Source organism: Cydia pomonella, chromosome 1 (assembly GCF_033807575.1).
Source record: "Cydia pomonella isolate Wapato2018A chromosome 1, ilCydPomo1, whole genome shotgun sequence".
Lineage (NCBI taxonomy): Eukaryota > Metazoa > Arthropoda > Insecta > Lepidoptera > Tortricidae > Cydia > Cydia pomonella.
Window position 1 is genome coordinate 33,807,834 of NC_084703.1, and position 24,785 is coordinate 33,832,618.

A 24,785-nucleotide genomic window follows, 5' to 3' on the forward strand; every position below is an offset into this window, starting at 1 on the left:
GTTTTGGGATACGGTATCACATATTCCTATATCTTTCAGATCCTTCTGGACCGTCGTCAACCAAGTAGCGGGCCGTCTTTCAGCGCCTCGCGGTGTCTTAGGTAGTGCTTACGCCAATTCTTGGGATTATTTTCCAAGCGGACCCCAGACAACGAACCCCATAAATCGTGACAAGAAGCAGGAACTTGTAGGAAAAACATCTTAGTGTCAAGCTAAAAACAACATCTTTTTTTCAGCTGCGTCTCAAAGACTTGCCAAAGTCGACTCCAAATGGGTACTTTTAAACTTTATAATGGTTTTATCGCCACAACACAACAGGGTACCAATATATATATGACATTGTATTTAATTCAATCGCCTCTATTGGCTGGGTGCTTGGACTTGGCGGGAACAAAAACAATCAACGGTGACGGCAAAACATTTGATCTAGCATATATCAACACAGATTTAATGCTTGCTTGTTAATAAAATAGTATGGCTAATGTAGTATATTAACATAAGGTGATTGTAATAATAATTATAATGACAGTTATTGAAAGCCAGCCGGCCAATACTATCGTCCACAACAGTATAATAGTAGCGACTGCATATAATCTCATTCATTTTGGTTCCTTGTGTGTTGTAACTATAAATCATGTTGATACCGTGGACGACAACATTAAAGTGTAATGACTATAATAATATACCGTGGTCACCCACGATAAAGTATGAAAAACCCTATGACTCAATGCGTGTTAGCACATAAACATGCATTTTTTGGAATGGTTTTGAGATTGATGATCCTGTTATCCTGTATGAATTTAACGAACATGCGGTGGAATGAGATAGCATTATCTCTTGCTCCCTCTAACGTATAACTCCATCCCTGACGCTTGGCATGTTTCGGCAATAACGGAGACAAAAATTGAAGGAAGATTATTTATTTTACAAAGTCATGGTACATCACTAGCGTAAAAGAAAGAAAATGTATGATGGTCTTGGAATTGAAAGTAATGGCGGCTTCTCCAGTCATTGCTGCTTTAGTTCTAACTATTGAAATAAGCCTACATTCATCATAATATAGATGGTTTCACTGAATTGTAGATTATCTTGGTTTTGTTCTTCTTTAGTGTGGTGATTACTTGAAATGTGACTTCGGTCTGTCTCCGAGAATTTATTTTTCCAGATACATTCATTTCCAGGTAGGTGAAATGAAATGTCTTCCAGGCATTATAAGATGATTTTTGTCGGTAATGGGCGCCTATATAAGTAAATAATCAATGTGATTAGTATTAGTTGATCGTATGACAAATATTGGAAACAATAACAAATAACTAATGTACTTCCTGTAATCCAGTGGTACAGTCTGCTTTAAATTTATTATCAATCCAAACATGAATATGAGTACTTATAGCGCCTACATAGACTTAATTCTGCCTAAAAGTATCAGTTGTTCTCATTTATGATACTTGCTTACAAAATCTTAATATTATCCATATTAACCACATTTTAAAGTTGTCACTATTTTTTATAGAGATTAGAAGAAGCCAAATTGTCTAATTTTGCTTTCTATAATATGTGTTTTACACCTATAATTGTAAAGGATTTCATTTATTATTGTGCTGGGAAGTTACCTTTATTTACAGAGTTTTGATAGAAAGCATTTTTTTCTGGCATACGCTGACTATTGACTTCTTGTGAAACCAAGTTATTATTCTAGGTATCTTGATTTAATGTAAAATTGTTTGCACATTCAAGATTTTGTATTAAAAATAATGGTTTTGTAACTTGAAGAATTAATAAGATTATAATCTACTTCTTTGAAATCGCTGACAGTTACTTAAGTAATCAAACAATAAAAATAAATATTTGGCAACAATCTTACATAGATCAACCTAGCCCTAAACTAAGCAAAGCTTGTACTATGGGTACTAGGAGAACAGTTTTTTTAATGTGTATATATATATTAGATAAATACATACTTAAATATGTAGATAACATCCATAACTCAGGATTAGAATCCGGGAACTCCTGCTTCATAGGCCATTAGAATAGAAACATATTTTCAGAGAAAATCAATGTAGACCAGTAGTCCTTAACACTTTCGGTACCGGGTGCCCTGTTTCCAGTACAAAATAAACACTCATATAAATTTTTGGCAGTGAATGTGTTAACATTGTGTTATTTTTATTTTGTATAGGCTTATGATAGATCATTGTTCTTAATCATCATCATTATTATCAAATGTACTTTTGATATCTTACTAAATTTGAAAGAGATTTCAATATGTGGTAACCATGAGTCAGCTTGAAATACAATATACCAGGGGTCACCAAATGTCAGACCACAGTTTGGATATATTATTTTTTTACTTATTTAAGAAATTCAGTAGAAACAGACCGCTATGTTTAGTTTATTTTAAAAACAAGACCCCTGAAGAAACTAATTGTTGACACCTGCAGTATACCCAGGAAGAAATGAAATGAAATCCATTCTTCATTTCCCATATGTCAAAGATGTAACTTCAAAAGCTTACATGGGCAAATAAATATTTTTGTTTTCTTCACATTCCATTTTTAAATGCTTAAATGGTATGAGAATGAATACAATCTGTCCATCTACTAAGAAATGTGATCTGTGTACCAAATTACCAAATTCTTTTCCGCAAGCATGAAACAGCAATTTTTTTTGCAATAATGTCCTGCAAAATGCAATGCGAAGTTTTTATACAAAGACCATGCAGACAATTGCCAGTCACATATCATCTGGTGACAACGAAAACTCACTAATTGCTACTATAAGTTCAGAGCCAGAGTGAACCAAACTGATAATAAAATAAGGTTGAATTTTGTTTAAGTATTTATTTTCAATTGGTGAGCTTTGGTTGTCATCTGACGATATGCATTAAATAAAGTTTGACCATTCTGTAGTGACTCTCATACACAGTTCACAGTAGGGAGTGCTCCCGGTATTGGTTTCTATACAAATACAGTACTGGGACTGGGAATTCCTGGTACTGGCCATACAAACTCTGTGATGGGAGCATTCCCTAGTTAACATGTATCATTTCCAGTGGACATTTGCCATAATGGTCCCATTAAAAAAGTGTTTGAATAATCATATTAATCAAATAATTTTCTTATATGGAGCTCTACACTCTTGCAATGCAACTCCTAATATACCTACTCTAATAAATAAAAAATGTGCACAGCAACTTTATTTATATATTATTATGATTTCCAATTTTGATACATACATGCCATGCTTTTGAACCAACTTCCACAAAAAAGGATTTTTTTTCGATTTTGATTTTTTTTCTTTTAAAGATAACTTTCATATATCAAACATTATTATATTTCCAAATCAATATTTACCTATTATTTAATCCTATCACAGTTGTTAGTACTTATATCCCAAGGTTGAAATTTGTTGAAGTTGGTTGTAGGGGCGTAACTACACCAAACGTGTCTGAGATAAATTAAGAGCCCCGCGAACCTAGCCACCGCTATGCAATAGAACTTCTCTCACAACATTATCATTTTAAAACAATATTAACAACAAGTAACATATTTCTATGTCTGGTACGAGTTTTACGAGTTTTCGCTACTAGAAATTTTGTAATACAAACAAATTAGAGTGGACTTACTTACAAAACTTCTACTCGCTCTATTTTCTTACCAGACATATAGGGCCTACGCTAGCTGACGCGGGTGCACGGAGCGGACGAGCGGGTCAAAGAAAAATAGTATGAGCAACGCTAACTGAAGCGGACGCGTGCGGCGAATTTCACCTACAAATAGCACCCGCGTGCGTGCGCACGCGGCGGGCGTCCGCGTCAGCTAGCGTAGGCCCATATAGGTGACGTAAATATTCATGCCAAGTTCCATTTAATTAAAGCATGGCGTTTTGCTAGACTTAAATCGAACCGGGATATAAACCGTGATTACCTTTTATATTGTTTTTGAGCTTACCCGTGAACAAGATGCATGGAAACGCGTCGAAATATCGGGAGCTCAAAAACGATATAAAAGGTCATCACGGTTTATATCCCGGTCGATTTAAGTCTAGTGAAACTAACCGTGAATCATTCAAAACTGTTCATGTCGTTTTGAAACGAGAGCATAGACTCGATTGTACAGGAGCGGGTTTTTGGCTGCGGAGTCGTGTGACTTAATTATTTTTTTCTTTGATCTGGACTTAGTTTCATGTTCATTTAACTATACATCTAGGTAATTATATGTTTATTCATATACGACAAAATGAAGCGATTAATGTTACTTACATGTAGTTTTTTATATGATATTATATCCGTAGAACGGCAAAGTGGAGTAGCATGTCGAGTGACGAAGACAAGCCGCCGGCGCCGCCCGTGCGCCTCACCAGCAACCGCGCCGTTGACCGCGTGGACTCTGCCCCCTCCGTCGACATGAGGCCACTACCCAAAGGTCTGCATCTACTCATATTTGACAGCCATTCTTCCAGCTTTCCCCCGATCACTCATAGCTTATTTTAGAGTTCGAGTAGGCATTTTTAAAAAGGCACTCGTGAAATCCAAATGATTTGTGTCTCCGGAAAATCAATTAGGATGTGTGTTACGAAGATATTAGAATTTGCTCTCATGGCATGGGTGTCGTTAAGACTGAGTCGACCGTCCAGTGGCGCCCTCATTAAGGTAATTGTGTGTTCTAATAAACTTATTAACTTTTATTCTGAACTAGAGGAGGGTAAGCAGAAACTTGGTGGACAACTCCTCCGATACAAAGATGTTCAGAAACGACACATGAAAAGATGCAACATCGAACCCTCTCAGTGAGAAGGTTTAGCAGCACATTGTCCTGAGTGGCGCAGGCTGGTGCAGGCAAGGTGCGAGATTTCGAGGAGCAACGTAAAGTTGACCTCGACGCTAGACGCGACGAGCTGTAAAAACGCCAGCCTGCGTCCATTCACTACCACTACGTAGCTAGTGTCCTCACGTGCCCTCAATGTGCGCGGGGGTTCACCTCGATGATCGGCTACGTCAGCCATCTTTGGGCGCATGAGCGCCGAGCTAACTATAGAGTCGAAGTGGTCGCCATGATCGAAATCGGCCAGAAGGATCATGTCATATCATTGTTGTCCTACTTATTTCCCAATTTTTGATCTATGTGTGTGTGTTGTGTGTTATATTAATTACTTAATTTTTACTTTATCACAAAAACGGAAAAATGTGGCCACCATTAACTAAACGACAGTAGTTGATAAAGCCAAAGATACATTACAAGCCAAGCCAGAGCATTGAGTAAGATATGAAAAATCTAAGACAATTTCATGCTTCGAATTTGACAAGTAAACGAGATGGCGCTGTACAGCTGCGTACATTGCGGTAACTCTGATTGTCAAAAGTTGACGTTTGACAATTCAGTTACCGCAAAACATATGGCTGCCAACTTATCTTGGTCTGACTCTATTGTAATGAGTATCGGAAACAATAGGAACCTGCCTAAAATGAACATACTGACTTACATCAGCCTTTCGTATTGTGGCTGGTGTTCGTACTTATGTGACGACTAATGACGTATCTCCCATTGTTATAGAACCGGATGACGGCGGTGACAGGAAAAAGAAAACATTGAAGGCTAAAATAAAGGGATCGAAAAGCACCGCACACAATGATAACAAGCCTAACATTAGCTATCCAACCAATTTCGAGCACACGGTCCATGTTGGATTTGATGCGGTTACTGGAGAATTTACGGTAAGGACTTATGGATTGATTTATTCAATTATATGAAATTTGTCTTTTTATAATGGTTATTTGGAATTGACCATATACGACATATATCACAATAAAGAAGAACAAGTATAAATGATTTTATAAATATGTTGTGCCAGAAACTTGCTAAAGAAAACTGTTTGAAGGGTCTACATGCTGCGAACTCCTTTTTTCTAAATTCGTCTTACCCCTTTCACTAGAATTTTGCAAAAGCGAAAGAGATGGCGATAAACGGTCTGCGGTTTTAATCCAAGACCTTTTTAAAAATGTTTTTAAGTTATTGAAATAATCGAATATTAAGGTATACAGAAAAATGAATAAAGTAAGGATATAAGCACAAAGAATTTCGTTCATTGACTTGCATGCTTCTATCCCTAAGGCATGCACGTCATTATGTTGCTGTTCCTCTCGCACAGTGGCATTGACCGCTAGAGTCAGACCAAGATAAGTTGGCACCGCTTTTGATAGCCCAGGCGGTGCACGGGTTGTTTTAAAAGTCAAATTTCTATGAAATTATGACGTTTACTTGACACTTATCTTGGTCTGACTCTAGTGTCATGGGCGGGACAATAGAGATAGGAACAGGCGGGTCAATCTACGAAATTCTTTGTGCTAGGCGTCCTTACTTTAACATGATACAAAATTTTATACAAGCAACGGTACCTATAACTAAACAATGATATTTTTGTAGTATGTTTTCGTGTGAAAGAATAACTTATCTTAAGGGTCCCCAGCAGGCTTGGTTCTCCATACAAAGTAGTTACGCTCTCATTTTAAAACGACTAGCTTTTTGCTCTGAAACTTTGTCCTTAATATAGGCTAGGCAGCTCTAGAGGCTGTAAGTAGTTTACGTAGCCTCAGATACCATAGTTAAATAAGTTTTTGCCAAAAGTTTCATTTTTGGTACAAGCTTTTATCGCTGACTGTACTTTTCATTCCACAGTTAAATAATTCCCATCGAGACAGTTTTAAAAACCCCAAACACAATTAGGTTGCCTTGTTTTATCACAGAGTTCCTAAGGCTTATCTTATCTTATCTTCTAATTACCGGGGGCCCTTGCGGATACACTTCGACCCATAGGGATCTTTTGTGTAGTTGCCCCCTAAGGAAAGACCCATTAGCTACTCAAGAGCCTTTTTGACCATTTCCATGTGTCGGATGATGGAGCTTATGGGTAGCCTTTTGAATTCCTTTGGTTCCAGATAGCCTGCTCCAAAGTCTTTCATTCTTTGTCTGGCGAGGGCGTGACATTCACACATTAGGTGTGTTACTGTCTCTTCCTCTTCACCACACATTCGACAATCGGTGTTGTCAGAGTGTCCCATCCTTTTTGCCCATGCCGTTTCCATAGCTTTTTGCTCCAACCAGAGTCTACTTCTTGTATGAAGAGCTTTGAGTGCTTTAGACCCGTCAGACTGTCCCATTCTTTTTGGTGTCTCGTCCTAGTGTGGTCTTTAATAGCCGTTATAATGGTTCCCTGTGAGAGCCCCACGAATGGTTCCGGACCTATGTGGTTACTTGCGGATCCGGCTCTGGCAAGTTCATCTGCATTTTCATTGCCTATGAATCCCTCGTGCCCTGGAATCCATACCAGTTGCACTCTATTTTGTCTTCCAAGCTCGTTCAGAGCTTGGACACCATTGTACACCAGTCTAGAGTCCACTCTGGGCGCCCTGAGCGCCTTGAGTGCAGCCTGACTGTCACTGAGTATATAGATATTCTTCCCTTGGGTTTGCCTAACTATATTCTCATGCACACAGGCAATTATAGCGTACGTCTCGGCTTGGAAGACAGTAGCGTAATTACCCATGCTTATGCTACAACTAAAGTCATTTGCATAAATGTCTTGGACCCGTCTGTGTACCATATGATGTCGTTTTCATCCGAATTTGGTGCTTGAAGACCTTCGGTCCATTCAGCCCTTGTTGGAACTTTAACTTCAAAATTCTTACGGAACACAAACTTGGGTTGCATCTTATCGCAGCCCATATTCGTTATCCTTTCCATGAAATTGTCACATTCCATGTTTGTGTGTTTAGTCTTTGGCTTGCTATCGCTCCATAGGCCTGTTAGAGCCAGCCTGTGTAGCGATTTCCGCGCCTCAGATTGTATCACCAGATGTAGCGGCGGGAGGTCTAGCAGTACCTCCATCGCCGCTGTTGGCGTTGTTCTAAACGCCCCGGTAATAGCCATGCATGCTGTTCTCTGTATTTTCATAAGGTTCTCCCTGCATGTGCTCTTTAGTGTCCTTGTCCACCATGCCAGGCATCCGTACAAAATGATAGGTCTTACCATCATGGTATAGATCCATCTTAGTACCTTTGGGTTTAAACCCCATGTTTTCCCATATGCCGTTCTACACATTCCAAACACTCTCAGCGCCTTGGTTGTGGTAAGTTCGACATGCTTCCTCCAGTTCAGTTCTTTATCTAGTGTTACACCTAGATATTTCACTTCATCGGACATTTCCTACCTCCTGTCTCCCTCATCGGATCTGAATTAATGATTTTCATACAAAACTTGTTTTGCCTCTAATTTGGTTGTTTTATAAGGTGGAGCAATATATACTAATTTCAGCCCTCAATATACCCCATATCATTGTATGTGCAAAGTTTAATTATAATCCAACACGTAGTTTTAAAATGAGACCGAAACTCCGTTTGTAGGGTAAGGTGTAATTCGGCCGAGCTTGCTGGGGACTCTTTTTTTTTAAATACCACGTCGGTGGCAAACAAGCATACGGCCCGCCTGATGGAAAGCAGTCACCGTAGTCTATAGACGCTTGCAACTCCAGGGTTACTTTTGAAAAATATACATTTAAATTAGTCGTAACCTTAAATATCACGTCGGTTGAGTTGTTTTGAAGCCCGTTTCTGTCTGTTATATTAGGTTAAGGTAATGGCGTTGGTATTTTACAGATGGTGCCAGCATAAGTGTTCCTGTCTATTCTGGGGGCCTTAATTATGGCAGACAAGTTTTTTTTTTATGGCTTGTATGCTAGCCAAAGCCAAAACTCATAGAACAAAACTAGAGACTGGGAAAACTTATGCTGGCGTCATCTATGCAAACCTGTGACAGTTCCCAACCCCATTGAAATACTGGCCATTTTGCATTTCGTAATAACAACAATTAAAAACAACGAGGAATTCACAAATTGTGACAAGTTTCAAAGTGGCCCATATTTACAATCGTTTCGTCAAGAACCGTTTATCATAAATATATACGGTGTTGCTTTCAATATGGATCACACGAAGGCCAGTGACTCAGGATCATAAGAGAGATTCGATGATTTCTCAGAATTCGCAAATATAGTCTAGTTCCAGGGCGATTTTTTCACGGCATTTGCCCTTGATTAAAACGTGTAAAAATTCATTATAAAAACTACGTTTTCGCGTTAGCCCCCTGTTAAAGTCCTCCATCATGTCTTTCATTTGATCCAGTCTGAATCAACATTCTGTATAAAGGCGATACAAACATACTCGTAAGGCTGCTTTACAGAGGTTAATTTGACCCTGATCAATATAATATTGGAACGCGGGTCGGCTTTTTTCTCATAAAGAAATACGTATTTGTTTGGATTCTAGTTAATTTTTTTAGAAGTGCTGTTATTCTGTTTTATGGCTTTAAATTATTCAACAAGCTTAATATATTTCACGTTTCTTTGTTTTACTAGTTAGATCTGTTTAAAATCGATAACATATTGAAATATCTAGGGCAACGAGTATAATCTTTACCATATTTTGGTTGCTGAAATATATTCATTGTTATTAAATCGTGGAAAGTATAAATGCGTTCCTATATCAGAACATAAGGTTGGTCGCTTTGCCTTATGCACACAAACACATATATTTCACAGTTGGAAACATTAATTAAAATATTATTGGATTCATAGAATTATTCTCATTTTGGTAATCAAAGCCAAAATATTTTGTTGATCAGGAAATTATAGTCCGCAAACGTTTATAAATCATTCTGTAAAACATGTGTTCATTATTGTATAGCTAAACATACGACGTTCTGTTGTCATAGGCGTTATATTTAATCGATTTTTTAGGGAATTTAAATTGTCAATATGTTAAACATTGGCCAAAAAAACAAGAAAATTTTAGTTTACTTTTGAATAGGTTCGGCTTTTTCCCTGAGATTTTATTTACATGCCAACTTTCAAATAAAATTCCATCTCGTTTATTTTCCTGATTAATGGTATAAATTAATAGTAGACACATTACACACTTGCTGATATCTGTTAAAAATTGCTTATCATATTTATAATTTACCACCGAAATAAGGTCGCGCTAATATTTTTTGGCAGGCATAATCTTATTATGCCCGACCTAATGATTTATTAACCAATTTTAATAACGACTTCACACAAGTAAGCACGGTTCCTTTTTCGGGGTCAATTGCAGCATAATTGTATGGAACCACAACACATTGCATTGGGATAATCCGGGGGGATATTAAGTAGTGTAAGTTGGTAGCATATTGGATATACCATATGTATTCTTGACTCATAATCATAAACCATACAGTACTAACAGTAATTCCTTATCCTCAACTCAATGTAGGAGAAATAAATTATAATGTAGTGTCATTGATGTGATTCTGCATGCAGTAGGTACATCAGAACTGCTAAGGTCCTTCCTTTCCATCCTTAAGTCTCTTCCGTCCTTAAGACTCGTAGACAAATTAAGTCATTAAACGTTGACAATATATTTTTATTAGAGATATATACAGAGGATTACTATAATTAGCATAAATCTAAAATAAGACCAAGGATGCTGGTGGCATTTCCTCGTAGTACCGCAATACTGATACGTTGTGCGAGGAAGCCGCCAGCTCTTCGGTCACCAGTTACGTATGTATGGAAATGACTCTTTTTTTTATTAGAGACTTTCTAGAATGTTCTTAATATGCTATTTTTCAATATTTTATGAAAGCATTAAATAAAAATACATTGAAGATGTATAATATGTATTATAAAACATATTGAACGTGCCAAAGTAAATTATTGGTTTATTTACATATGCTTGTAAGTAGAGACGTATATAAAAGAAATAGTAATTAATTAGTTTTTCAATGCAAAAGAAAATAATAGAACAAAAACGGACCCGACTCGGAACACTTGTTCATTTCATTATTTTCGTTGGAACGTTAAAGAAGAAAAGATACTGTGTGTTTTAAATCTGCAACGTATATAATGAATCCGAGTGATATGGAAATGTCCATGGATATGGAAATGACTCCTTTTCTTTGTTGTTTTTTCTTAACTACTACGTAAATTAATTTCATAATGTTAATTGAATCTATCAGGAGTTTTATGATTTGTTTAGATAGAAACCTACGTATTCTTATAGATTAGGTACACAGTTTAGAAACGTACACATATGTATTTAGATATTTATTTATCAAATAAAAATAAACTATGGATGGAGTGCCATGATTATCGCTTTTGTTTCAAGCTGCCTATAACAGTAAGTAATAGCATATTGTGTTAGCATATAGTAGTATATAGCTTATGCATTATATTTCGTTGTTTTCACTTTTCTATTTAAATGTACATATCAGCAAACAACCGGACATACAAAAATCGTCCACGGCTAATGCCGACATGGTTACTGAATTGGATGCCTGGATGGGCGGAGACGTGTGACGTATTGCGCAGTGTGATACTACCTTACTACAGAGTTCACTTAACTTTGTAAGCTACTATGTTAATTCTGATTAAAGATTTTTCTTAGTTTGACTACCAGTTATTTCACTGGTAGTTATCTTTTTAAGACACCTAACATCATTTACAACAAAATAACTAATAAGCATGACGATTTCTAATAGTGAGGGAAATAAGTGCAGCGAGTTTCTGAAAAAAGGGATGGGAAAATAATTATGCGTAACAACTGATATAGTGCATAATTAAATTAGCTTGTACCGTATTTTCACGGAAACGTACGAACGAGTCTTGCTGTTTCAGCCAGTCTCGGTACAAAAAGTAGTGAGGTTGACTGAAGTCTCAAAAATGCTCGTTTTCCCAGATATAAGACCTAGCTAGATCGTCTTTTCGCTCCCGAAAACCTCCATACTGCAAATTTCATCGAAATCGTTAGAGCCGTTTCGGAGATCACCGAAATATATAAATAATTATTTTGGACCCGGGTACGTCCTTAAACTACGTCCAAAAGAGAGGTATGGGCATTGTGAATGTCATCTCGCTTTGTGTGGTAGGGCACAGCCAGTGCATGTTATTCCAGATCTAGAGCAGAGCCCAACTGGAGAAGAACCTCCACCTTACAGAAAACAGCAGCCAAATAACACTAGACCCTACTCATAGTGTTGTGTTCCTGCCGGTGAGTAAGGTTGCCAGAGCTCAATGAGGGGGGGCGGGTTTAGGGTCGGCAACGCGCATGTAACTCCTCTGGAGTTGCAGGCGTACATAGGCTACGGATACTGCTTACCATCAGGCGGGCCGTATGCTTGTTTGCCACCGACGTAGTATAAATATATATATATTATGTATACAAGAATTGCTCGTTTAAAGGTAGATAGATGTAGTATAAAATTAGGAATATCGCAATAAGGTATGGAGATCTCGTGGTTATACTGCTCGGAATTTGCTACCTGACTGAGCCAAAATGATATGAGTTTTGTATTTTATGGCAAAACATGTATACATTTTTATAATGATTAAAGTTCACGTGAGTAGTATCACACTCTGCATTTATAATTGTTAACTAACGCTGGCATCGATGCATTTGCTGATTCTATTAAATTTTTGGCAGTTGGCATGTTTATTGATATTTACTTATGTGTAATTATATGTAGAAGGTTTAAGTATTCCCATAAATTTGAATGTATGTTCTACATCTTAACAATTTTTAACGTAACAGTGTATTCATATACGCAACACTTAGTCAACAAATCTGTTGCAAATCGGTCATGCTAAGCTTTTCCAATACAGCTTGGATACAGCTCATGAAATACGGCGTGTCGTGTACAAAAGATTTCCTTTGGCAGGATTGGTCCATAGGACACAAGGATAGATTTAAGAAGATTTTTCATGTACATTGTGGGGAGGCTCTCAACTTTATTCTGATATAATTATCATATAAGCTACTTGGCTAAGTTTGGTATCGTTATCGGTATGAAATTTGGTACAGAGATAGTTTGAGTCCCGGGGAAGAACACAGGATAGTTTTTATCCCAAAAATTATCCCTTAAAAGTGAAAAGGGAGGTCGAAGTTTGTATGGGGAATCAAAAACCGCTGAACCCATGTAGGTGAAATCTACGTCTACATCCTTGATTTATTTGAAAATGATACCTAACTTGACTTAGAACTTAAACAATTATTAATCTCAGACGTCGCCGTGGCTAAAATTTGGGTGACTGTATTTCTTAAAAACATCTCAGGAACCCAAAGATTCATAAATAAATAAAATAAAATAAAATCACTTTGTTGCAGACATTTCAGTCCATATCATTAAAAAATATCTTAAGTGTAATCTAATTTCGGTAACTGCCTCCTTCTGGGACACTAGGTACTTGAGCATGCGATCCCGCCTCGTACCGCAAAATGGGGCAGGCTTCTGCCAAAGGATTTTTTTTTTCAGACCATGCCGTATTTGACCTTTTTACGTTTTCTGCAGCTATTCATTGAGATATTACAATAATGAAAATATACGATTAACAGAACCTTAAGTTGTCAAAATAGTTATACTTTGTTGTTGTAAAATTATTGATAATATTGGTAAATAATAACAATAATTAGAAATAAGTAAAGGTAATTTTTAAGAATGCCTTACACTTGTTGATATAAAATAATACATACGTAGGTAGATTATTGAGAAATAATAAGTAAAAAAAAACATTCTGTTGGCACGGGTGGTTCTCCTCTTACAATTCTATACTTCCCTAAAATATTCATTATTATGAGTACCTACTCATGATGAAGATTCGGCAATATTTATTATAAATTTAAATAATTTCACCGTATGTCATTCATAAGGCCCCTGGGTTCGGGTTCTTCTCTCACTCTCACTGAGCGTACGCGTGATCGATACGTCGATGTCGTCGATCGTTTCTAATCGATGTAGTTACTACTATCTAGAACTGGAAGAAACTAGAGAAAGGCCTCAAGATTGTTTATTAAATTTATGGCAACCGTATTGTGATCTAAAAAGCTTAAGGTCATATAGTATTTTCAAAGAGAATTTGAAATAGAGGTGTATTCCCAAAGAAATCTTTGTAGCGACGTAAATTTACTGCCATTTTTCGACACATAAATAAAACTTCTAGAACGCCATTTGATTTTGATCCTCATTCTTTCACTGATTTGCAATGAGCGGAATTCTTCATAGCAAAAATCAAACTGTCAGAGGGATTGACCTAACTGTTTTATCGACTTATCGATAAATATTTGTCACTTAACGAAACACAGGTGTCCCTAATTAGCTGACCGCCACTGTATTTTGGTATAATAGTAAAGAATAAAACAGAAAATACTTTTATGATGTAAATTAACGTAACATTTAGAGCAATATATTGTGGAAGAATCTTCTTTGAAACTGAAATAAGAATCTTTCTGTATCCATTTTTTTATTGTTTTCTTTTAGGATTAACCATTTTAGTAACACGGCACGGAAATCACTCATGAAAACTCAAGTGACATAAATGACATATGTGACGCTGACATGATTTACTTTAATACGGAGATGCAAGTTGATTATCAAAGAGGTCAAATGTTACAGAATAATCTTTTAAGTTTATTATGGATACCTAATGCGATATTATTCCGTAACATCGATAAGTCGATAAAACAGTTAGGTCAATCCCTCTGACAGTTTGATTTTTGCTATGAAGAATTCCGCTCATTGCTGATTTGTGTTCAATTTGTTAAATATCAAAAAGTGGCGCAATCTAATAGATCAAAGGCCAAAGTTATAGCAGCATCGTTTCGAGCGATGACGCCATAACCTTTAGGTAGTGCCCGGTAACATGGTGCCACTTTTTGATATTTAACAAATTGAACACATATCAATGAAAGAATAAGGATCAAAGTTAATTGGCGATATAAAAGTTTTAACTATGCGTCGAAAGATGGCAGTAAATTTACGTCACTATAAAGTTTTCTTTGACAATACACCTCTATTTCAAATTCTATATGCTATTTTTCAACAGCATGGGTACGATGACACATGTCATTAAGCTATTAAAGAGTTGTGACACCTGTGACAGTGGAATTTGCAAAGAGCATATAGTCGATTCTAATGGTGATGATTTATATTTTTAATTATGAAGGTATGCATAATATCACGATAAGACGCGACTGAAACGATTTGACACCATGACGGAATCGATTCGGTCGATAAGTAGTAGTAGAGTCAAACTCCACAGGTCCAAATGAGTTCCATAATGAAAATCGAGATCAACATTTATTTCTTTATTTTTAAAATATATTTTTATGTGTATTGTGTATATTATTGTGAAATATTTTAAGCTACGTAGGTAAGTATTTTTAGTTATTTTAAGATTAAAGATATTTTTTTTATAAAGGATTGGCCTAAAACTTCAATGGCATGGAATGAAAAAAAAAAACAAATGTCACCGTACTCACGGTGTTAGAAATACACTATAGTATAGATGCTAATGCACGGTTCGGACTATCGGTGCGCACAGGCCGGTTGTAATGTATGGAATCATTGGCTCTGAATTCGCTTGAGTAATTAAGTCGTAAAAAGGTCTCCTTTTGCATATATTATAGTATTTTTTCATGAATACCTAATTTGAACTGTCACTGCCCTATAACCGTTTAAAGACAAGAGTGTCACTGTACCCATGCTGTATGAAAAATACTATAGTATAGGTATGTCTGTATTAAACCGAGCTGGGATTAACATCTGATGTTGTTCGGTCTTAAGCTTTTTAGAATTCCTTACATATATATCTATTGTTTATCTACAAGTGTAACAAAATAGTGGGGACCCGTAAAAACATTTTTTTTTGCGTCAAAAAATTGTTTCTTCTACTTTTTAGGGTTCCGTACCAAAAAGATACAAAGGAACCCTTATGGTGCGACTGTGTCCGTCCGTCCGTCTGTCACACCGCTAAATATCTCGAGATCCACTTAAGCTATAGATTTGAAATTTGGAATATTTATGAACAATGCTAACCCAAACACATTGAAAGTATTATTTTCTTATTTTATTTTTAATATTATGGGAAATGCCCAATATGAAGGGGAAGCAAAATTTCAAACTCTAGTGACTAGGTCAAGTGAGGTATCATTTGAAAGAGCTCAAATTGCCCATCCCAAAACAATTTTTATTATTTTTTAGTAGTGGAAAACGATTTATGGAGGAAAATGTGAAATAAATACCCCCCCCCCCCCCTCCTTATCTCCGAACTTTACCGAAGAAAAATTATGACATTTTTACATAATATTAACATTATTACTTGACGACCTGTCTGGCCTAGTGGGTAGTGACCCTGCCTATGAAGCCGATGGTCCCGGGTTCAAATCCTGGTAAGGGCATTTATTTGTGTGATGAGCACGGATATTTGTTCCTGAGTCATGGGTGTTTTCTATGTATTTAAGTATTTATAAATATTTATTATATATATCGTTGTCTAAGTACCCACAACACAAGCCTTATTGAGCTTACTGTGGGACTTAGTCAATTTGTGTAAGAATGTCCTATAATATTTATATTTACAGGAAAAATATAATTAGACCTCTATATTGGTAACTTTTTTTAATTAACAATAAACGTTTCCGAATTCAGTTTGCAATTTAATCAACTGTAAGTGTGTTTATTAAACTGGAAATTGCTATGAGATTACATTAAAGACACCATTTATCAAAAAAAAGAATAATTTTTGAAATTGGTTCACATAATAGAGAATTATCCTCGAAAACCAACATACGTGCATTACATCGCGCAAATTAGTTAGACAATTTGCCGATAGATGGCGCTGTACACAATTATACTTAGTATAGGTACTTCTGATGAAAATTCTTTCGCCTTTATTCGCTATGTGCCCGACTGTCACGCAACCTAGCGTCCGCAAGTCTAGAGGAAAATGTCAATGCACTACATCTTATAACACTACTCAAAAACTAAAAACTACTGAACAGATTTTTATACAACTTTCATCTATCAATAGAGTGATTTTTTAGGAAGGCTTAGGTATATAACTTATTAAGGTTTTGTGTAAAGTGTTTGAAATATAACAATGTTGTCGGAAAAAATCATGCTGGCTAGGAGCTTTAATCGAAAACGCTGCCTAATCCGTTTGAGCTATACCAACACAATGTATGGTGGGGTTGTCTCTCTTTCATGGGTCTACATAAAAGTCTGTGATGTTGAATGTCTATCTTTTAAGGATAACTTACTATACCCATTCTTAACTTCTAGAAAAATATCACATAGTATGTGGCATCTGCAAAGCTACTTATACGGATACAGTATTAATCATTATCGAATTAAATACGTTAGTTATATTAAGCATTTCATACAGATTACAATGGTCCCTTACACCATAAAATTTAAATGAATATTTCAGGAGTAATCGTAAATTAAAGTTTCATTTCGAGCCATATAACTTTTGCGAAATGTTAAGATGCTATCCGCAGTTAGTTCTAATTTTTACCACCTTATGCGCTGGGATCGCTTTACTTACCCCAGCCATGCACTTCGCACGGTCCCAATTGTTACACAAGATAATTCCAAGTTTGTACGGAACCCTCGGTGCGTGAGTAAAATGAACTCGCACTTGTTTTCTACTCAGGACACAATACCGAATATGCCCTTGAACGGATCCCCACAATTTTTTTACAAACTGTATATAGAGCGTAGGTGGAGATCAGCAGCGGTATCATGGCCGAATTTTTATCATCTGTCATGTCATGCGTCACTTTCGCACTTACCATGTTAGAACGTGACAGGCATGGTGACAAATGATAAAAAGCCGACCATCTTAGCCCTACAGGTTGAGAAAGCCAGATACATCCTAGTTCGTTGCACGGTCCTTCAACCAGATTGCACATGATTTGAGTTTTGCATGCGACAGTTATGGTTATGCCTGCATTCATCTTCATAACTAAATCACTGCTGATTGACCGTACGATTAACCTCAAAGATGCTATGGCTCAGCTTATTTTTGTGATATGCTTTTTTACATCTTACTAATTAAATCGAGGTACCTATGCTTTTGCTGTCTGCATACGTTTGTTTAATGATTTATAAAATTATAATATATGACTCTATGTATGCATTACATAGATTTTACACTTGCCGCATTTAAGCAAGCTTTCGAATCCTTACTTTTACAATTTTATTACAAATATAACTTTCTTGTGCCAAGATGGCATCTCTTATATTGTCACTTTTGCAGAAGTAATAATAAAGAAATAAAACCGAGTGATCTTCTGCCCATAGTTAGAGGTATGGTTCGTGCCATCCACGATGTCGCGCAGATTTGTCAAATCTAACCTTTAATAATATGACAATATGAGTCAAGGCACGCGTCGTCGTGAATGACACGATCTATATAATTAAGGAGCGGTTTTGTTTTGTACAATTATAATATGTAAACTATTCTTATAACGTGATAAAAAAATGTAAAGAACATTAATATACACGTATACACCGAACACACACTACAAAGAAATTATTCTAAAAACTTTAAACGTCATCATAATTGGGATGTGATGATTAGGCATCGGAGTTTTTATCGCATGGTAAGACTAATAGCGAGCTATGGAGTCGACATTATCAATAAAATTCAACTCATATTCATACTCATACTCATTCATCTATTTAATTACTGATTTTAATTTTATAATCTTGGTCAAGAACGTTGACGAGTTTTAGTCAAGACACAGACAAGACAATCGAACATCGACAAACGCCAAACGAAAAGGTAATATGTATCGGGATGACAGATGCTACGAAAAGTCACGTGATCTATCGTGTCACGTGACTTATATCAATGATTGTCATATTGGCGGGGCCCTATACTCTTCATTATTGTATATTTAAGATTATGTGATCATTATTAAATACGTAATGTAGGTATTTTATACTTTTTTGTATACCGTAAAATGTGCCGACATTGTTATAGAACTAGCTCCAAATTTAAACTTAAACAACTTAAACAATTGAATGAGGTTGTGATATAGTTGTGATGTATGTATAAACTGTTGGAGCACAGTTACCCAGTGGGGATGGGGAGTTGGGGACCAAAGTACATACATTTCACGGTATTCAAAGTTAAGCGTATGTTTTCAGTTTTCTGGCTTCTTGTTATGGTATGACTGAATCTCGTCTCATTTTTAACCTGTTTGTGGTTGTACAGAATGCTATGATCCTACCAAGTGTTTCCATTACATTTTTTGTATGGTTATTTTGTACCTAAGTATGTAATTTTAATTATTATTATTATTCTAAAATGACTACTGTACAAGGATACCTACTTATACAACGAACGGTTTTTTTTAAATATTATTGTCCAAAATAATTATAAACTTACTGTAACTTAATAATTATAATACTTATTCTTACTTCCCTTATTCATAAAACTCACCAAACTTCTGTTGAATGTTGTCTCATTCTAACAAAAAAACTGTAGTAGTAAAGTGACAGTTAGAAACAAACTATTATCACTGGCTCGTTAGGTTTGTCTAATCTTTATTTTATTTAAACTTCATTGCAGAAAAGAAAATCTTAATGTACAAAAGGCAAAACCTAAAAACAACTGACGCGGCTTTGTTACCGAATGCCGCAGGGGATCCTGACCATCTACTCTATTATATGTCCAGTGTATCTAAACAGTAATATGTGTCGGTGCAGGGAATGCCGGAAGCATGGGCGCGGCTGCTTATGGCGTCGAACATCAGCAAGCAGGAGCAGAAAAGCAACCCGCAGGCCGTGCTCGACGTGCTCAAGTGGTACGACGCGTCCGCCACGCAGCCGCCGCCCTCCAAGTACATGACATCTGCTCAGATGCACACCACGCACTCAGGTACGGATAGCAACACGGCTCAATTATCATCGGTGGACCTTATGCCTTTGCATTAAATACACTTTATCGTCTTCCTCGCGTGGACCCGGCATTTTGCCGCGTCTCATGGGACCCTGAGTCCGCTTGGCAACTAATCCCAGGAATTGGCGTAGGTACTAGTTTTTACGAAAGTGACTACCATCTGACCTTCCTACCCAGAGAGTACACTAAGCCTTATTGGGATTAGTCCGGTGTCCTCACGATGTTTTCCTTCACCGAAAAGCGACTGGTAAATATCAAATGATATTTCGTACATAAGTTCCGAAACTCATTGGTACGAGCCAAGGTTTGAACCAGCGATTGCAAGTCGCACACTCTTACCGCTAGGCCACCAGCGCTTCAATAAATACACTTTATAACAACTCAAATGCATCTCAATTTGTACAGCTCCACTCACTATTACGGAATCTTGAGCTTTTAAATATGTACTTGTGTTTTGAATTTGTCAATTTAATAATTTTGGTCTACTTAAATAACTGGATCCCAAACAACAGAGGCTAAGCCTGATAAGATTTTATTTGGACATATGATAGTGTCGCTAAACTTAAAACATGAATATGACAATAATGTGCGTACAGTATGAAATTTAAGAAATGATTTTTTGGGCTCAGACCCTAATCTGTTAAACAAAAGCTATTGTTTCCTTGATGCTCGCTGCATACTACTTCTGCTACTACTAAAAACGCCATCATAACATAGGTAAACAGGAACAAGCCGTTTAAAAAACAATTTTGCTATCCTATTTATAGGGACCGTGCGCGTTGGAGGGTCTGCCATCTTGTGGCCTGAATCGGAACCATAAACATCACATTTACGCCTCGCGCCAAAAATCTGACGACTCCTGTGCTGCCTCCTAGAGTTCATGCACGCTCCCTATATGGTTTAATACTATCACGATACAGTTGATTATTAAACGACATTGTTGCTTACAAACAAAGGCTGTTGTTTAACAGATTAAGTTTCTGAGCTGAGGCGTAAAAATCATATCAGAGACTTCATACTAAACATAGTCAAATAAAATGCTAGTACCGGTCTTGTCAATAACCAATTTCAAAACATTGTCGGAATGCTACGCAGTCGTCCGTCCTTTTTGTTGTAATAAGATAATAAAATCTTTATTAGCATTTTTGGGGTAAAAACGTTTATATTTCATTGCGAAATTGCTTTAAACGTTGACAAAAGTACTCCTTGCCAGTAAAATAAATTATTATCACTGAAAATCCGCCACATTTCGGAGGCCATTAAAAGGGAGGAGTTATGAGGATTACGTGTTCCTTCTCCATTTTAATTTGAATGCTAACTGAAGGTTATCGAATGACACAGGGTCATCGGTATCACGAGTGTCTTCCAGTAGTCCATCGTCGTCGACCCCCACGGACACGGAGCACCCCGAGCCTCCGCCTCCGCCACCGTCTCGACCCGATCGCACAAAGAGTATAGTAAGTTTACTAGAGCCATTTTAAATATCAAATTTTTATTTTTATTTAATCGTATGGCATTGTACAGAAACTAGAGAAATCATAAATCGAACTCCAGAGAATAAATCCACTTGAGAGCTTAAATATCAAATAATGATGTGATATTAAAAATAATTGAGCAAATGTTCTAATTAAACATGATATTTATTCCAGTATACGAAACCAATCGAAGAGGAAGAGGCCCCGCCTCCGCGGCCCGCGCCGTCGCCGGCGTCGCCACCGCACGTCCCGCATGCTACCGTAACTGCACATCCGGTATGCACTGTTTTATTTACTTCGATATTTTCAAAAGCTTAGGAGAAACCAAGACGCATTAAGATGTTCACAGAATGAAGTGATTATGTTGTCATCGCAGCAGATACCGAGCAGAGTGGAGGTGAGCCCGGCGCCGACGCCGCTGGACCGCAACAAGAACCCGACGGCCGCGCCGGCGCCGCAGACGCCGCCCGCGCACGCGCCGCACCCGCCGCCCTCTAACGGCGCACAGACCAACACCGAAACCGGGTAATATACACAATTCCTTCATACGAACTGTTAACACCGACACACTTCATTTATATTGGTTGCTTCATTTAAATTTGCTAGTTTAATCCCTCGGATCTGAAAATTATATTGCTGTGGTATGCATGTTACGTGATTATTTTTATGAAGCCAACTTCAACCTTTTAAGGTTTTTGTTGCAAATATAGTCTAGTTTCCGTGTGATTTCTTTCATGGCATTTGCTTTGGTATAAACGTATAACAATTCAATAAAAGACTACAGTTTGGCTCTGGCAATAATTTTCAATATTAACATCACTATATATTTCCAGAAGAGCGACCGGACAGCAGCAGAGGAAAAAGAAAATGACTGATGAGGAAATTCTAGAGAAGTTAAGAACGATTGTTAGCGTTGGTGATCCCAATCGAAAATACACAAAAATGGAAAAAATTGGACAAGGGTATGTACAGTGTGGCTAATTGTAGTTTCTAGAAGGAGAGAAAGTGTTATCCAACATATTGAAATGTTACTACCATTTCTATGTTTATTTGAGTGACACAAATAAGCAAAAATGTTAGGGATCCATTGAATTGAAATATAAGAACAATAATAATACTTATTTTCTATCAATTGTGGTAAAAATATGCGCCTGCAGACGATGTGAGCTTACTATACATCACAACAGATACACATATGTTATAATAGCAGACGGTGATTATTGTATAAATATGTATATTTTGCAGGGCATCTGGCACGGTATACACGGCTATCGAAACATCAACGGGCATGGAAGTGGCCATCAAACAGATGAACCTCAGCCAGCAACCTAAGAAAGAGCTCATCATCAATGAGATCCTGGTTATGCGGGAGAACAAACACAACAACGTTGTTAACTATCTAGACAGTTATTTGGTTAACGAGGTATATCTATATATATATATATTAACCCGAGTTGTTAGTTACACCGTTCAATAACAGTTGAGCCTATTTTAATGTTTTCTGACTTGTTGGATGAGTCTCGGCTCCGATTAACAGAATAGCTATTAGAGTCTGTGCGGAAAGAGAAGAGTCATAGAGTCTGGTCCCCAAATATTCCACGACTCTTTCCATCGTACACACTATAATACCGGAAATAAGTAAATTTAAAAAATTGGGAAGAAAAGGATCTAGCAGGCTAAGGTAGGAGAAGTGGCCCCTGTGACGAATATCGGATTTTTATAATGTCATTTGTTGGCTATCTTGTAATATAGAAACACCTTAACTTTCAGCCCCCTATCTTGAACCGTCACCAAGATAATTTCAAAAACGTAATTTTATGGAAACATTTTTCAGTCTTCTTAGTTTACAGTAATACATGCCAATACTTAGTTACCTTGGTGGCGTTAAAGCAGTTATTAGCTTTTCATAATATTTGACATGAATGTAAAGATGAGGTGGGGATTAATTGAGGGTCAATAAACATTATGATTTGGTTTAGGAACTGTGGGTAGTGATGGAGTACCTGGCCGGCGGGTCGTTGACGGACGTGGTGACGGAGACTTGCATGGACGAGGGACAGATCGCGGCCGTCTGCCGCGAGGTGCTGCAGGCGCTGCACTTCCTCCACACCAACCACGTCATACATCGAGACATCAAGTCTGATAACATTCTACTCGGCCTTGATGGACAAGTTAAATTGAGTAAGTATTCAAACTTCAAAAATCACTCATATCAGATCATTTGTTTAGTCACATTTATATATAATCAATATTAGGTATTTATCATATCAGATTAGTTTAAAATAATTTATGTAAAAAATAAATCCAAATCTATGATATGTTTGAGAGACAATTGCTTCAGCTTGTGTAACTAAAAAATTCTGCTCCATTGCAGCTGACTTCGGTTTTTGTGCGCAAATATCCCCTGAACAAAACAAACGAACGACGATGGTGGGAACTCCATACTGGATGGCTCCTGAAGTTGTCACGAGAAAGCAATATGGACCCAAGGTAACCTTTTGAAAATACCTACAATGGAAATAGAATTTGGAATAAAACTTCATGTCAACCTTGTGGGACAATGTCATGGTACTTTTTCTAAAGAATGAACTTGTTTTGGACCTTATAGCTACCGGTAGCACGGATTGTAACTTATATCAGAGAGCTTAGACTTAATGTAGAAGAGTTTATTACCGCCTCAACTACTAGATGGAGTACACAATACAATTGAAGTCGCCACACATAAGCGCTCCCGTACAAATGTAGTATGCGAACGCGACCGCAATTACTAAAGCTTGTACCGAAAAAAAAACTGTAAATTTCAAACGGCTGTAATTTTATTTCTAACCTTTATGACTACGACTTTCTTACCGCGATAATAAGTTTAATTATTATGTTATATATTCCAATATAAATAATTTTGGTTTTACGCTAAGCAACGTTACATCGGTAAATAGAAGAGATCACTGAAAATTGGTATTTTCCAAATAGCAAGAAAATTTGTAACATCCTATATGCTTGATTACGTAACACTTAAAATTACCTCGAAGTTCCGTTTATTACATAATATATAATTAATTTAGTATGTTGTCTTTTGAAGAGGCCTTGAACAGAGAATTTGCGAAAACAAAGCATGCCTGTCATATTTATCGTAAAAACTAGGGTACATATGCGGTTAAAGTGGAACGAACTACGAAGAAAGTCAGTACAGTTCTTCGTACAAAGGTTAGGATAGCTAAAGTAATCGAAAATTTGCGTTATTTAATTCTAGGCCATGTCGAAAATCATACAATTTCCTTAGTACAAAAATCGCATTTGTTAATTATCGATAAGCAGAGCAAGATCACCAAACGTCCTGGAGTGCCGTTCTCTCAACTATAATTGGTATCAAATCAAAAGTGTATTAAAGGAGAAGAACGAAATAACCAAAAAACATTAACAATTCCAGCAGGTGATGGGCGAATGCAAGCAAATATGAAAAACGGGTCCGTAAATAGCTGCCACTGAATGTGCTAGGAAGAAGCTGCCTATAGGGACCGTGCGCGTTGGAGGGTCTGCCAT

The 24,785-nt window shown here is 36.9% G+C and overlaps 1 protein-coding gene across 2 annotated transcripts in view; it reads left to right on the forward strand.

The window, feature by feature from the left end:
• The first annotated feature begins 518 nt into the window (after positions 1-518).
• LOC133520448 (serine/threonine-protein kinase Pak) overlaps positions 519-24,785 on the forward strand; it is a 37,693-nt gene continuing 13,426 nt past the window's right edge. The window contains exons 1-11 of one of the 2 annotated variants that reach the window (XM_061854876.1): positions 519-1,181; positions 4,294-4,424; positions 5,553-5,713; positions 19,578-19,749; positions 21,112-21,227; positions 21,420-21,521; positions 21,625-21,770; positions 22,079-22,207; positions 22,491-22,668; positions 23,225-23,426; positions 23,620-23,735. In XM_061854876.1, coding sequence (XP_061710860.1) covers positions 4,313-4,424; positions 5,553-5,713; positions 19,578-19,749; positions 21,112-21,227; positions 21,420-21,521; positions 21,625-21,770; positions 22,079-22,207; positions 22,491-22,668; positions 23,225-23,426; positions 23,620-23,735 — 1,434 coding nt within the window. In that variant the 5' untranslated portion in view covers positions 519-1,181; positions 4,294-4,312. Of the gene's footprint in view, positions 1,182-4,293; positions 4,425-5,552; positions 5,714-19,577; positions 19,750-21,111; positions 21,228-21,419; positions 21,522-21,621; positions 21,771-22,078; positions 22,208-22,490; positions 22,669-23,224; positions 23,427-23,619; positions 23,736-24,785 lie in introns of both variants that reach the window. The other variant, XM_061854867.1, reaches the window with a different exon arrangement.